The sequence below is a fragment of the Mustelus asterias genome, chromosome 12 (assembly GCF_964213995.1).
Source record: "Mustelus asterias chromosome 12, sMusAst1.hap1.1, whole genome shotgun sequence".
NCBI lineage: Eukaryota > Metazoa > Chordata > Chondrichthyes > Carcharhiniformes > Triakidae > Mustelus > Mustelus asterias.
The window spans coordinates 58812691-58826519 of record NC_135812.1 but is presented as its reverse complement, the minus strand read 5'-3'; the positions used below and the strand labels follow the sequence as shown (position 1 = coordinate 58826519).

Here is a 13829-nt window from a genome sequence, read left to right as displayed (position 1 = left end):
TGCACACAGTCACTGATTAATTCTCACTAATTATGATCAAGTTAAAGTTTACTCATTAGCGTCACAAGTAGGCTTACATTAACACTGCAATGAAGTTACAGTGGAAATCTAGTCGCCACACTCCGGTGCCTGTTCGGGTACACCGAAGGCGAATTTAGCAAGGCCGATGCACCCAACCAGCACGTCTTTCGGACTGTGGGAGGAAACCGGAGCACCCAGAGGAAATCCATGCAGACACAGGGAGAATGTGCAAACTCCGCATAGACAGTGACCCAAGCTGGGAATTGAACCTGGGTCCCTGGCGCTGAGAGGCAGCAGCGCTAACCACTGTGCCACCCAATACTCTCTCAGCAATAAATTACAGTTTATACAAACTGTCAGCAGTGAGCCATAATGTCAAAGAGCAGCTGATAATCACACCCGTGTAACAGCCTCAGTCAGAAACATCAAGATTTCTATAACACAGCAGTAAAGAAATTGAACTGTTAAACTCCACGGGAGTTATTCTTCATTCTGGTCATTGGTGCAAGGGATGAAATGTGTCTGCATTTGTGTCAGGAACAGGATGGCTGGATGCCAAGTAAAGCTCTCTTTACAAAGGGTTAGTGAAAAATCATTTCCACTGCCCACAGAAAGTAATGAGAGGACATTTGAGAGAGTGATAAAATGAATTAAGGGGGAGGCACGAACATATGTCTTCACACAGAACGCGGAAACCTCAGCCACTAATTGGCATTGGAGTCAAGTTGATAAGAAAGAGTGATATTAAAAAGGGGACGAATGGGATTGGTATATATGGTTCATGGAGGAAAACAGGATAGGACGAGTGGTCTGTTTGAATGCTGGACATTCTGATGTACTCACTCCCCAGCTCAGAGGATTCCAAATTGACAGTTTCTCCCTCTCACATCAGCTCGTTAGGTTTTCCCACTCAAGCAAATTGCAGATTCGTACTGCGTGTTTCCTTTGCTATGGGGTCATACCCACTGCCTAAACTAATTTCACATCGGACCCTCAGAGCCAGCAATGAGTGTGACGCCTTCAGTCCAAGTTAAATTTAGACCACGTCCCAAAGGTGACGTCCACTGCTCCACAAACCCTCCCCACACAGCAGTGAATTTCCAACCCGCCTGACCAATCATCAACTGTGGGTCCCTCTTACCTCGGTTTTATTTAGAGGTGATTTCTTTGCCCATTCAAACATGTGTTCATAAACATTCCCATCGTAACGCCCGAGCACAGATGCCAGGACAGCGTCAGGGTAATCAAAGGCATCTACGAGAGCGACAGCATTGGGTCGGATCACAGCCAGCAGCTCCTTCACACGCTGATGAACCTGGGAAATCTGCGGGTCACTGAGGATCCCAGCCTGCAGAAGAGAACAGGAGGTTATAAATCGCACCCCAGACAGCCCAGGCTAACTCAGCCTCCTCCGCTCCAGAGAGAACAGCCCTAGCTCCCTCAACCTTTCCTCATAAGACCTACCCTCCAAACCAGGCAGCATCCTGGTAAATCTCCTCTGCACTCTTTCCAGCGCTTCCACATCCTTCTTATAGTGAGGTGACCAGAACTGCACACAATATTCCAAATGTGGTCTCACCAAGGTCCTGTACAGTTGCAGCATAACCCCACGGCTCTTAAACTCCAACCCCCTGTTAATAAAAGCTAACACACTATAGGCCTTCTTCACAGCTCTATCCACTTGAGTGGCAACCTTTAGAGATCTGTGGATATGGACCCCAAGATCTCTCTGTTCCTCCACAGTCTTCAGAACCCTACCTTTGACCCTGTAATCCACATTTAAATTAGACCTACCAAAATGAATCACCTCACATTTATCAGGGTTAAACTCCATTTGCCATTTTTCAGCCCAGCTTTGCATCCTATCTATGTCTCTTTGCAGCCTACAACAGCCCTCCACCTCATCCACCACTCCACCAATCTTGGTGTCATCAGCAAATTTACTGATCCACCCTTCAGCCCCCTCCTCTAAGTCATTAATAAAAATCACAAAGAGCAGAGGACCAAGCACTGATCCCTGTGGCACTCCGCTAGCAACCTGCCTCCAGTCCGAAAATTTTCCATCCACCACCACCCTCTGTCTTCGATCAGACAGCCAGTTACCTATCCAATCGGCCAACTTTCCCTCTATCCCACACCTCCTCACTTTCATCATAAGCCGACCATGGGGGACCTTATCAAACGCCTTACTAAAATCCATGTATATGACATCAACTGCCCTACCTTCATCATTTACTGTATGGATTCTATGAGTAACTCATCTCCTGACTCCTCAAAGCCTGTCCATCATCTACAAGGCACAAGTTAGGAATGTGATGGAATACTCCCCATTTGCCTGGATGGGTGCAGCTCCAACAACATGGTAGGTGGTCAAAATTATCCAGGGCAATTCAACCTGCTTGATAGGCACCATATCAACCACCTTTAACATCCACTCCTTCTACCATTAATGCACAGTAGCAGCAGTGTGTACCCTCTACAAGATGCACTGCAGCAACTCACCAAGGTTCCTTTGATAGCCAAACTCGCGACCTCTAGCACCTAGAAGGACAAGGGCAGCAGACACATGGGAAGACCACCACCTGCAAGTTCCCTTCCAGTCCACACACAAGGCTGACTTGGAAATATATCACCATTCCTTCACTGTCGCTGGGTCTAAATCCTGGAACACCACTGTGGATGTACCTACACCACATGGACTGCAGCGGTTCAAGAAGGCAGCTCACCACCACTTTCCTGAGGGCAAAAGGTACTGGTCGAGTCTACGACACCCACATCCTGTGAAAGAATAAAAACAGACTGCAGGGCAATGGAGGTGAGCTGACCACAGATATGGAGTGGTGTCATCCAAACATTGGGAAGACTGGAAGGCAGATTTAAACTAATAAAGCAGGTTACAACACATCCGAGTAACAAAGCATGACAATCTGCTATCTTCAAAATCAAGAGTGTGGGGATTGGAGGACAGGGATTATTGAACTGAGGCACAAAGATGCAGTTTGGCCTAGTTTTTAAAGTCATGTGTTTTTCCCTCATTTTATATACTGCACGATGGTACATCAAGTGTTAAATAACAATAAACACAGCAGATGGTAAAGCTCAAGAGGTTGAATTGGGGACTTTGGCTTTCACTTGAGGACAGGCAGAGTTTTTGGGAGATGAAAGGTTGAGCAAGTTGGATCTGTACTTATTGGAGTGTAGAAGAATGAGAGGTGATCTTATTCAAACAAGTAAGATTTGAGGGAGCGCGATAGGGTAGAAGGTGGCAGGATGTTTCCCATTGTAGGGGACATCGTTTCAGAATAAAAGATTGCCCATTTAAGACATAGGTGAGAAGGAATTTCTTTACTCGAAGGTTTTGGCACAGTGGTTAGCACTGCTGCCACAGTGTCAGGGATCCGGGTTCGATTCCCAGTTTGGGTCACTGTCTGTGCAGAGTTTGCATGTTCCCCCCGTGTCTGCGTGGGTTTCCTCCAGGTGCTCCGGTTTCCCCCCACAGTCTGAAAGACATGCTGGTTAGGTGCATTAGCCATGATAAATTCTCCCTCGGTGTACCTGAACAGGCGCCTGAGTGTGGCGACTAGGGGATTTTCACAGTAACTTCATTGCACTGTTAATGTAAGCCTACTTATGACAATAATAAACTTATCTTTGGAATTCTCTAACCAGACAGTTGTGAAAGTTGGGTCACTGAATATATTCAATACAGAGGTAGGCAGATGTTTGACCTATAAGGGAGTCATCACAGGAAACAGGCAGGAAAGTACAGTTGAGGCAGAGATCAGACCAGTCATGATCATATTGAATGACAGAACAGGCTGAAGGGCCCAAACAGCCTACTCCTGCTTCTATTTCTTATGTGAAACCTACCATTGGAGAGAAGGTATAATCACAGCGTGACAATTATGCTGGTGTCAATTATGTAGGTCTCTGTCCATTCTAAATACGGACAAAGCTATGAGAAATGTTAACATTATAGGTACTATTAGATCCATGTTTTTAATACATTACCAATTGCATATGAGATAGTTATGGTAATTGGAGCAATTAAGGAGATGTACAATAAATTTTGATAAGCAGACTTTGGAACTCATCCTCATTGCAACATATCTGAGCCTCTATCTATTGGGCTATACAAAAGGCAGCAAAGCTGAATACACATTACAAACTAGACATGATTCTAGCCCTTGTAATGTCCCACAAAGATCAACATGCTGCAAGTACACATGACTCCAGGATCGCTACATCTACACAGATTTGGTTAACCTTCCACTCACGTGCAGGAAATCCCCGGAGTTCTTGCTAATTCCGTAAAGCGCATACATCAGGCACAGGGTGCTAAGGACATCATGGATCGCAGTGTCTGTGATCTCAGACAGCTTGGCCGCAAACAACTTCACCACCACATAATGGCAGTGAGCCTAAGAGAAGGGTGAGCAGGAGAAAAACACAATTATTCACACACATGCAGGTGAAAGAAAACACACAAAGAAAGAAGACACACAGTGAGGTTAAACAGGAATATAGGAGGGAGGGGTTGCTTGACTGTAATAGCAACACAACCTTCCCCTTGCACAATGTATAGGAATGTACCCAGAAGACAGTCCCACCCTGTGCAGCTCCAAGCATTTAAATATATGCCTCAATTCACCCCCCTCACACATACGAACATATGCATTAGGAGAAGTAGGCCATTTGGCCCCTCAATACTGCTCCGTCATTCAATAAGATCATGACCAATCTGATTGTAACTTCAACCCAATATTCCTGACTACCCCCTTGTTAATCAAGAAGTTATCTAGCTCTGCCTTAAAAATATTCAACAGTCTCCTTCCACTGCCTTTGAGAAAGAGTTCCAGAAACTCATGACTGACTGAGAAAAGACACTTCTCATTTGTCTTAAGACAAATTATTTTTAAACAGTGACCCCTGTTTCTAGATTCTCCCACAAGAGGAAACATCCTCCCCACATCCACCCTGTCAATACCCCTCAGGATCTCAAAGGTTTTGATAAAGTCATCTCTTACTCTTCTAAACTCCAGTGGATACAAACCTAACCTCTCCAACCTTTCCTCAGAAGACAATCTACCCATTCCAATTAGTCTAGTAACCTTCTCTGAACTGCTTCTAACACATTTACACATTTCCTTAAAAAAGACCAGTACTGTACATAATACTCCTGATGTGGTCTCACCAATGCCCCGTACAACTGAAGAATAACCTTCTACTTTTCCCCTCACAATGATGAAAATTTGTGTTCCTAATTACTTGCTGTACTTGCATGCTAGTCTTCTGGTGAGTTATGCAGTAAGACACCCAGATTCCTCTGCACCTCAAAGCTCTACAGTCTCACCATTTAGATAAGTTATTTTTAATTATTCCTGCCAAAATGGAAAATTTCACATTTGCCCACATTATACTCCATTTGCCAGTAACCTACCTATATACCCTTTGTAGCCTCCTTACGTCCACTTCACAATTTACTTTTCTATTTCGCTTTGTGTCATCAGCAAATTTAACAACTGTACATCATGCCAGTGAGTCCAAAGCTTCCAATATTGCACACCATCAGTTTATTGTTCTATCTAACTACAAAGCCCCACCAAGTCTAACAAACTGGTGAGCCCAACAGTATAACCCTACAATTCCTCTTGGCTTCAGAGAGTGATTGCTGTATAGTTACAGTAATTGGGTCAGTGCTGCTTTGCATTGGCATTCTACAAAGGTCTGCCATTGTTCACAATGTGCCAGACACAGGCATCCTGACTCAAACCAACCCAGTAGGGAGTCATGATCCAGCACAAGGCAGGAGACAGGGAAATTAATCTTCACAATGGAAGGGAGGGATTGGGGAAGGAGAGGTGGGTAGGAGAGGAAAGGGAAAGGCAAATCGACCTTGCAAATGAGAGCAAAGCAATCTCCTAAACACTCACCCCCGATGCTCTGACCAGGTCGATGGAGGTGCTGTTCCAGGCTTCCTCCTTGTTCTTCCTCCGTCCCAGTTCCAAGCGATAATTCCGTGCAGCTGCCTCAACCAGGCTGGGATGGAAGTACAGGGAGTGGGATGAGTGAAGGGAGAGAAAGATTACACAAAGCATCTGCAGGGAGAGTGGATAAATGTCAGAGCAGATATGTGCATGTTGGAGGTTAGGTTGCTAATGGGTGCTGCAAGGAAGTACTTCCTAACACAGTAGTGGAAATCTAGAATCATCTCCTCAGAAAACTGTGGAGGCCGGGGAGTCCATTGAAAATTTTAAAACAGATTGATCGATGTTTGTTGGGGAAGGGTCTCAGAATATGGAAGAAAGTGGAGTGAGGACAGATATCTAATAGAGGCTGAACAGACTACCCGAGTTCCCACCCTCCTTCTCGATCTCTTAGTTCCTGTATCATGTTGAGAATTTTACCACCCAGGACAGATTTTATTATTTTTCCCAAAGCGCTTGCTGAATTACATCTGACACTTAGTTGCCTCATCCTGCAATCCCCCTTCATCACTCAGTGTTCCATGCCTCCAAATTTCAGCAAACTCCAACTCCATTCTTCTATCCTCGCTGTCTAAAACATTCCAGGGAGAAAACAAGGGTCACAGGGCAGTGGGCCGCCTCCCACGCCCTGCCACGGGGCAGTGGGCCGCCTCCCTCGCGCCCCACCGCGGGGCAGTGGGCCGCCTCCCTCGCGCCCCGCCGCGGGGCAGTGGGCCGCCTCCCTCGCGCCCCGCCGCGGGGCAGTGGGCCGCCTCCCTCGCGCCCCGCCGCGGGGCAGTGGGCCGCCTCCCACGCGCCCCGCCGCGGGGCAGTGGGCCGCCTCCCTCGCGCCCCGCCGCGGGGCAGTGGGCCGCCTCACTCGCGCCCCGCCGCGGGGCAGTGGGCCGCCTCACTCGCGCCCCGCCGCGGGGCAGTGGGCCGCCTCCCGCGCCCCGCCACGGGGCAGTGGACCGCCTCCCTCGCGCCCCGCCGCGGGGCAGTGGGCCGCCTCCCTCGCGCCCCGCCGCGGGGCAGTGGGCCGCCTCACTCGCGCCCCGCCGCGGGGCAGTGGGCCGCCTCACTCGCGCCCCGCCGCGGGGCAGTGGGCCGCCTCACTCGCGCCCCGCCACGGGGCAGTGGACCGCCTCCCTCGCGCCCCGCCGCGGGGCAGTGGGCCGCCTCCCTCGCGCCCCGCCGCGGGGCAGTGGGCCGCCTCCCGCGCCCCGCCGCGGGGCAGTGGGCCGCCTCCCACGCCCCGCCACGGGGCAGTGGGCCGCCTCCCACGCCCCGCCACGGGGCAGTGGGCCGCCTCCCGCGCCCCGCCACGGGGCAGTGGGCCGCCTCCCGCGCCCCGCCACGGGGCAGTGGGCCGCCTCCCGCGCCCCGCCACGGGGCAGTGGGCCACCACCCGCGCCCCGCCACGGGGCAGTGGGCCGCCACCCGCGCCCCATCACGGGGCAGTGGGCCGCCACCCGCGCCCCGCCACGGGGCAGTGGGCCGCCACCCGCGCCCCGCCACGGGGCAGTGGGCCATCCCAAAGGACTCTGATGCGAATGTCCTTATACCAGGTGATCAAAGAAAGTTAAAGACTGACAAGGTACAATACAAACAGGAAATACGGCCTGGTTGTCCTGGTTCACCACCTGCTACTCACTTGGCTGCTCGCAGTTGGTACGCTTCCATTAGCCTGCTGATGTCATTAATGTTCATCACGATTGGCCGACTGGCCAGCTGCTGGGGCTGGATGTGATTACACAGGTCGTTCAGGTACGAGACTGTGCCCGATAGCTTCTGACCAGATTTGGCCTGGGTATAACTCTTGAATAGATACCTGCAACACAGCCAGAAGCAGATAATCCATCGCCATCCGTCAACAGGATTAATGCAACCCATGTCAAAATAGTACAAAGAGGGGCAGAACAGAAATGAATAAAAGACTTTATCATGGGACTGTGCCAATATTCCATTCCCCTGCTCTTTCCCTATAGCCCTGTAAACCTCCAGCACCAGACATCAGCCTGGGGCCAAGCCTGAGCTCATTCAGGACTGTCATGCACAGGAAAAATGCCTCTTTACACAGGGCAAATCAACAAAACAAATAAGTGGAAGTTGTGCTGAGTTGTGGGTTGATTGCCAGGGGTATAGAGTAACATGCAAACCCCAGGATTCCAGGTCAACACCCCTGGCCTAGACAGTGCTTGAGGTATAGGGACAGACAGTACAATCTCATCACTCACAGGCCTGGAGATAGGACGAGAACGTAACAGCCTAAGAGGGGGCATCGGTGGATGGAAGGCAGTGGTATGTCTGTAGAGTTTCTATATCCTCAGGATAAAGGGAGACTTGTCCAACACCATACACCTTAGGACAACTCAAGGGGCTCAACAGCCAATGAAGCACTTTTGAATTGCATTCCTGTTGTAATTTAAGGGATCTGGCCGTCAATTTACGCAAGCAAGCTCCCAAACCGATGTGATAAAGACCAAATAAATCTGTTTCTGGGTATAAATTGAGGGTTAAATGTTGGTCAGGATATGATAACCTTCAAAAAGTACAGGCAGTGAATACCCTGCAAGAGGGAAAAAGAACCCAATGGCACGAGGTTAGCTGACCCCAAAGATCACACACCAAAGAATGCAGTCTGATTGTACTGCAGCCAATGCTGCGGCACTCCTTACCTAGCTGTCTGCAACATCATCACAGTGTTCTCTCCTTCGTATGTGCAGCTGGGCGAGAATGTGACATAGATATCTGGGAGACCACTGGAACGCGAGTATCCATGGCCACCACACGCCATTCGACATTCCTCAATCCCGGCACTGGCCACCCAACTGGTGAAGGCTTTTAGCCCAGCAGACAAGGCATGGAGCTGGAATCAAACAGCAAGTGTCAGCGCAGGAGTTGAGAAAAGGCTGCTGGTGGGTGGGGGAGAGGGTAAGGAGGGGGGGGGGGGGGGGGGGTTCAATCAAATAAATACAGAAAACCACAGAAATCACAATTATATAAAAGCTAAATTGCCACCATTAAAGTGGGGATGCCCCGAGTGGCTTTTAAAAAAAATCACAGACTGTGGGGGTCACCACTAAGGCTCGCATTTATCTTCCATCCCTAATTTCCCTTGAAAGTGGTGGTGAGCCACCGCCTGGAACTGCTGCAGTCCACGTGTTGAAGACTCTCTGAATGCTGATGGTAGCAAGCTGCAGGGATTTGAGCAGCGACAATGATGGAACAGGAACAACGATGTGTTTCATTACCAACAATCAACTGCACATAGACAATGCTCTAAAAGTAATGAATATCCCAAGGTGCTTCACAAGAACATTATAAAATTAAATATGAACAGAGTTTCATAAGCAAAATTAGGATAGATGGCCAAAGCTTGGTCAAACAGCCTGGTTCTAAGGAGTGGGGAGGCAGTGAGAAGTTTAGAGAGGGAATCCAGAGCTTAGGGTCCAGGCAGCTGAAGATAGGACCACCAATGGTGGAGCAAGTAAAATCAGGGACATTCAAGAGGCAGAAACTAAACCACATAGTGGGGGCAAGGGATCAAATTTGGGAAGATGTGGTAGGTAGAGCTGAAACAAAGCAAGAGAGAAAGGCATTAATATTAAAAATGACAAACAGACCATGACAGGAAGAGACAGAGAGTACAAACCCAAGCGCAAATCAGCAGTCAAAGCTAGATGTTACAAAAATAATAAAAAGGACACCACTAAAGGCTGTGGCCAGAATTTTCCGATTTCGTTCACCCCACCACCACTGTCAGCGAGAATAGAGAATTTGGCACTCAGACAAATCTCCATGCCCTGCAGGGGGACTGGAGAATCCCAGTCACGGGCGAAGTCAAAGAATTTTGGCCTGCATATTTCAATGCAGGTAGCATTCAAAACAAAGCAGATGAACTGAGAGAGCAAATAGAAATAAATATGACCTGATAGCCATTACAAAGACATGGCTACAGGATGACATAGACTGGGACCTGATTATTGAAGGGTACATGACATTTAGGAAGGACACAGAGCTAGGAAAAGATGATGGGGCGGTTCTGTTAATTAATGTTGGTATTAGTACAATAGAGTGATGACCCAAGTTCAGGACACCCAGAAGTAGAATCAGTTTGGGTCGAGATGAGAAATTATAAAGGCTGAAAAACACATGTGGGTGTGGTGTATAGACCACCCCCCCCCCTCCCCTCCCCCTCCCCCCCCCCCTCCCCCAATAGTAACCACATGGTAGCAGAGAGTATAGAGGAAGAGGTAATGGGTCAGAAACGTACAATGATAATCATGTAGTCTAGATGAATGAGGAATTCCTGGAATGTTTTCAAGATAGTTTCTTAAAGTAACAAGTCTGAAACCAACCAGAGGGCAGGTTATACTAGACCTGGTGTTGTGCAATGAGATAGGATTAATCGATGATCTCAGAGTGAAGGCATCCCTCAGTAGCAGCGATCACAAAATGATTACATTTTACATTCACTTTGAGGGAGAAAAGAGTGGGTCCAAGACTAGTATTTTAAACTTAAATAGGGGCAATTATGAAAGCAGAGCTAGCTAAAGTGAACTGGCGAATTAGGTTATGTGATCAGTCAATAGAGATGCAGGAGCAGACATTTAAGGGGATATTTCAGAATACACAGAATAGATACAGTCCAACAAGAAAGAACGATTACAAGGGGAGAACCCACCATCGATGGTGAATGAATAAAGTTAAATACAGTTTCAAACTTAAAGAGTATTCATATAATTGTGCAGGTCAAAAGTTGGATAGAATATTAATAAAAACAGTAATAAGTGACAAAAAGATTGATAAGGAGGGAAAACTAGAATATAAGAGCTAGAAATATAAACACAGTAAGAGTTTTCATAACACCAGGTTAAAGTCCAACAGGTTTATTTGGTAGCAAATACCATTAGCATTTGCTACCAAATAAACCTGTTGGACTTTAACCTGGTGTAGTTAAAACTCTTACTGTGTTCACCCCAGTCCAACGCCGGCATCTCCACATCATTAGAAATATAGAGACAGATATTAAGATTTTCTTTCGATATTTAGAAAAAGAGTTGACAAAGTTAGCGTTGGTCTGAATAATGATGAAAAATATGGAGACGGAAGTGAGGGAAGAACAAATCGCCAGGGATATGGTACTGAGAAAAATGTTGAACAAAGAGATGACAAGTCATTTTATGTTTGGCAGGGCATGACAAGTGGATGTGACAGGGATCTGTGCGAGGGTCTCAACTTTTTATGATTTATATCAATGACTGGGATGAAGGGACCAAAGGTAGAGTTGCTAAATCTGCAGATGACAAAGATAGGTAGGAACCTAAATTGTGAAGAGAACACAAGGAGCATATAAAGGGATATAGATAGGTTAAGTGAGCAGACAAATGGAGCGTTTGAGAGAATAGCAAGTCACTGTTGATATCCTCATTGAGATTTTTCCCATCCCTTTCCATCCACAGTTTCCCCCCTCTCCTGAAAGTGCTGACTTTAGGCGTCTGTAAATCATTGGTTGCAGACCGCCCTTTGGTACCTCTTCACATTTGGACTGCTTCTTGAATGAGTCTAGATGATGAGACTATTTAAGACATGACACATTGTGGCCGAATGTGACTTTTTTGTTTAATTCCTCCCTCTTCCCAACGATTGAGCTTGGCCAAGTGTCTCAGTGCTATGCTCACTATATTGACACCTTATCCACTGATTTAAACATTTACTCACTCCACCACCGGAAAGGGATGGGGAAAATTTCAATGAGGACGTCAACAGTGACTTGCTATTCTCTCTAACAGGTGTATCCTCCACTTCTGCTCAGAAGGTGCCTCCAACTTGACCATGGGACACAGGATGATGCTGTGGCAAAGCTCAATAACTGTAAACTCCACGTTAACAAATGATGAAGCAGGGCACCTCAATTAGAATAATGCAGCACAGCCTCACACAGCAGGTACCTCGGGTAGCTGGCTGTAGTCTCCATCGTTCATGTCCCCAGTGATGCGATGGTACATCTCCCTCATGAAGCTTCCTACAAATCGGAAAGCATAGGCTGTCACCAGCAAGGGAAAGAGCTTGTACTGTTGAGTCTGGTAATCCATTATCTGGGGTTCAGGATCACTGGAGAGATTAAATACAGGAAATATTATTCAAAACAGAAGATAAAGGTCCAATTACATTGCATCACACACAAAAGACGAAGCTAATTCTATACATTTTGGGTCAATTGGGGAATAAGGGCATCAAGCGATATTGCTGAATACAGAGACATGTTGCTGTAGATTTTTGTCTTGCGATTCTCAGGACAAAACAAATACAAGAACAACAAATTTCAAACCTTCATGACATATCATATCTTCAGCATACTTTTTCCCTTGTGGGGCCGGGGAGAGGTTTTTTATAGCAGATGTGGGAGCTGGGGATGCCAGCGATGGCCATTTCAGGAAGATGGGGGTGTGAATGGCAACTCTGATCAGGTGGGGGTGGTGGTAGCTAAGACCTCCATGGTGGGCTAGGGGCCATTGTTTGGCCTGATTGGTACGTCCTTAGAAAATGGCCGATCTCAGTGTGGCCGGACTTTGCTGGTGTGAAACATGCCCACCTGTATTTTGTGGCAGATTGTGGTAAGATCAGGAGAGAAAACCAGCGTGTTTCTCTCTCCAGAGAAACATGCCATTTTTCTTGCCAGAAGCAACACGGTTATTTTTGGTAAGATTTTGCCCGGTGTATTTCATTATTTTTCAGTAGAGCCAGACAGATTCTAAATAAACAAGGTGGTGAAAGGTTATCGGGGATCGGCAGGAATGTGGGGGTTGAGGTTACATCAGATCAGCTATGATCTAACTGAATGGCGGAGCAGACTCGTGAGGCCAAGTGTCCTACTCTTAATTCATATGTTCCTGTGTACTGTTGGTCTCTCACATTGTAAATACAAAGTGTAGAACTTACCCAGGTTTCAGCTCTGACTGATGTCGGACTGCACTGTAGCGGATGGCGATGGTACACGCTTGAGACAGCGCACGTGCTGAATCTCCCACTATCATTGAGCGTATGAAGACCATCGTGCCGTAGGTCAGCTTGTCACTGGGAGGCTTCATGTATGTCCCATCTGGCATTACCTTTTAAAAAAGCCAAGAAAGCCCATTCATCGCAGCCCTGTTACTGTAACTCACCTTCAGTAGCTCAGTATGTGAATTAGTGAGAGTCTGTTGTTTCTTTTGTGAACAGCACAAAGGGATGCTAGCAATGGAAAATCAAGCACTTTCTCATCTCAAGCTCTTACTGTCTGCAACAAGTACTCCCACATCGATTAGAATGCTATTGAAGGAGGGTAAAGGTCACTGTATTACTGTCAGGTGGGACAGAAAGAGTGGTTTCCAGCCGTTAGCAACAGTGTGGCATAACCTATTTCCCAGACTCAGAGCAACACTGGCAATTTAATGCCAACTATGCAATAATGACTTGTGGCTCAGCACTATGGCACCTCCCATTCAATGGGTGGGATTTTCCTCCCCCTCCGCAGTGTGCTTCGCAGTGGCGGGTGGGGGCACAGCACTCGCTGGCAGTGGGATCTTATGGTCCGCCTTTGTCAATGGGGTTTCCCGTTGAACGCGTCCGTTGCTGCCGGGAAACTTGCGGCAGGGATGCGCCATTGGCAGAACCATAAGACCCCACCGGCGTAAACGGCAGCTCCCACTGTATTTCTATTGACGGTAATCCAGCATCCTCACTCAGTGCCCTCTTCTTACCAGTGTCTTGTTCGTGACTATATGTCTGAGTGCATCATAGCAGATACTATGCAATGCCATCTCCTCTCGTTCCCATTCTTACTCCTCATCTACAACA

The 13829-nt window shown here is 47.6% G+C and overlaps 1 protein-coding gene across 2 annotated transcripts in view; it reads right to left on the bottom strand.

Moving 5' to 3' along the window:
* Nucleotides 1-13829, bottom strand: part of acox1 (acyl-CoA oxidase 1, palmitoyl) — a 54171-nt gene that overhangs the window by 4438 nt on the left and 35904 nt on the right. For both annotated transcript variants that reach the window (XM_078225300.1, XM_078225299.1), the window contains exons 7-13: nucleotides 12933-13102; nucleotides 11942-12104; nucleotides 8666-8856; nucleotides 7642-7818; nucleotides 5955-6060; nucleotides 4299-4442; nucleotides 1163-1369 (exon numbers count right to left, since the gene is read on the bottom strand). In XM_078225300.1, coding sequence (XP_078081426.1) covers nucleotides 1163-1369; nucleotides 4299-4442; nucleotides 5955-6060; nucleotides 7642-7818; nucleotides 8666-8856; nucleotides 11942-12104; nucleotides 12933-13102 — 1158 coding nt within the window. The remainder of the gene's footprint in view (nucleotides 1-1162; nucleotides 1370-4298; nucleotides 4443-5954; nucleotides 6061-7641; nucleotides 7819-8665; nucleotides 8857-11941; nucleotides 12105-12932; nucleotides 13103-13829) is intronic.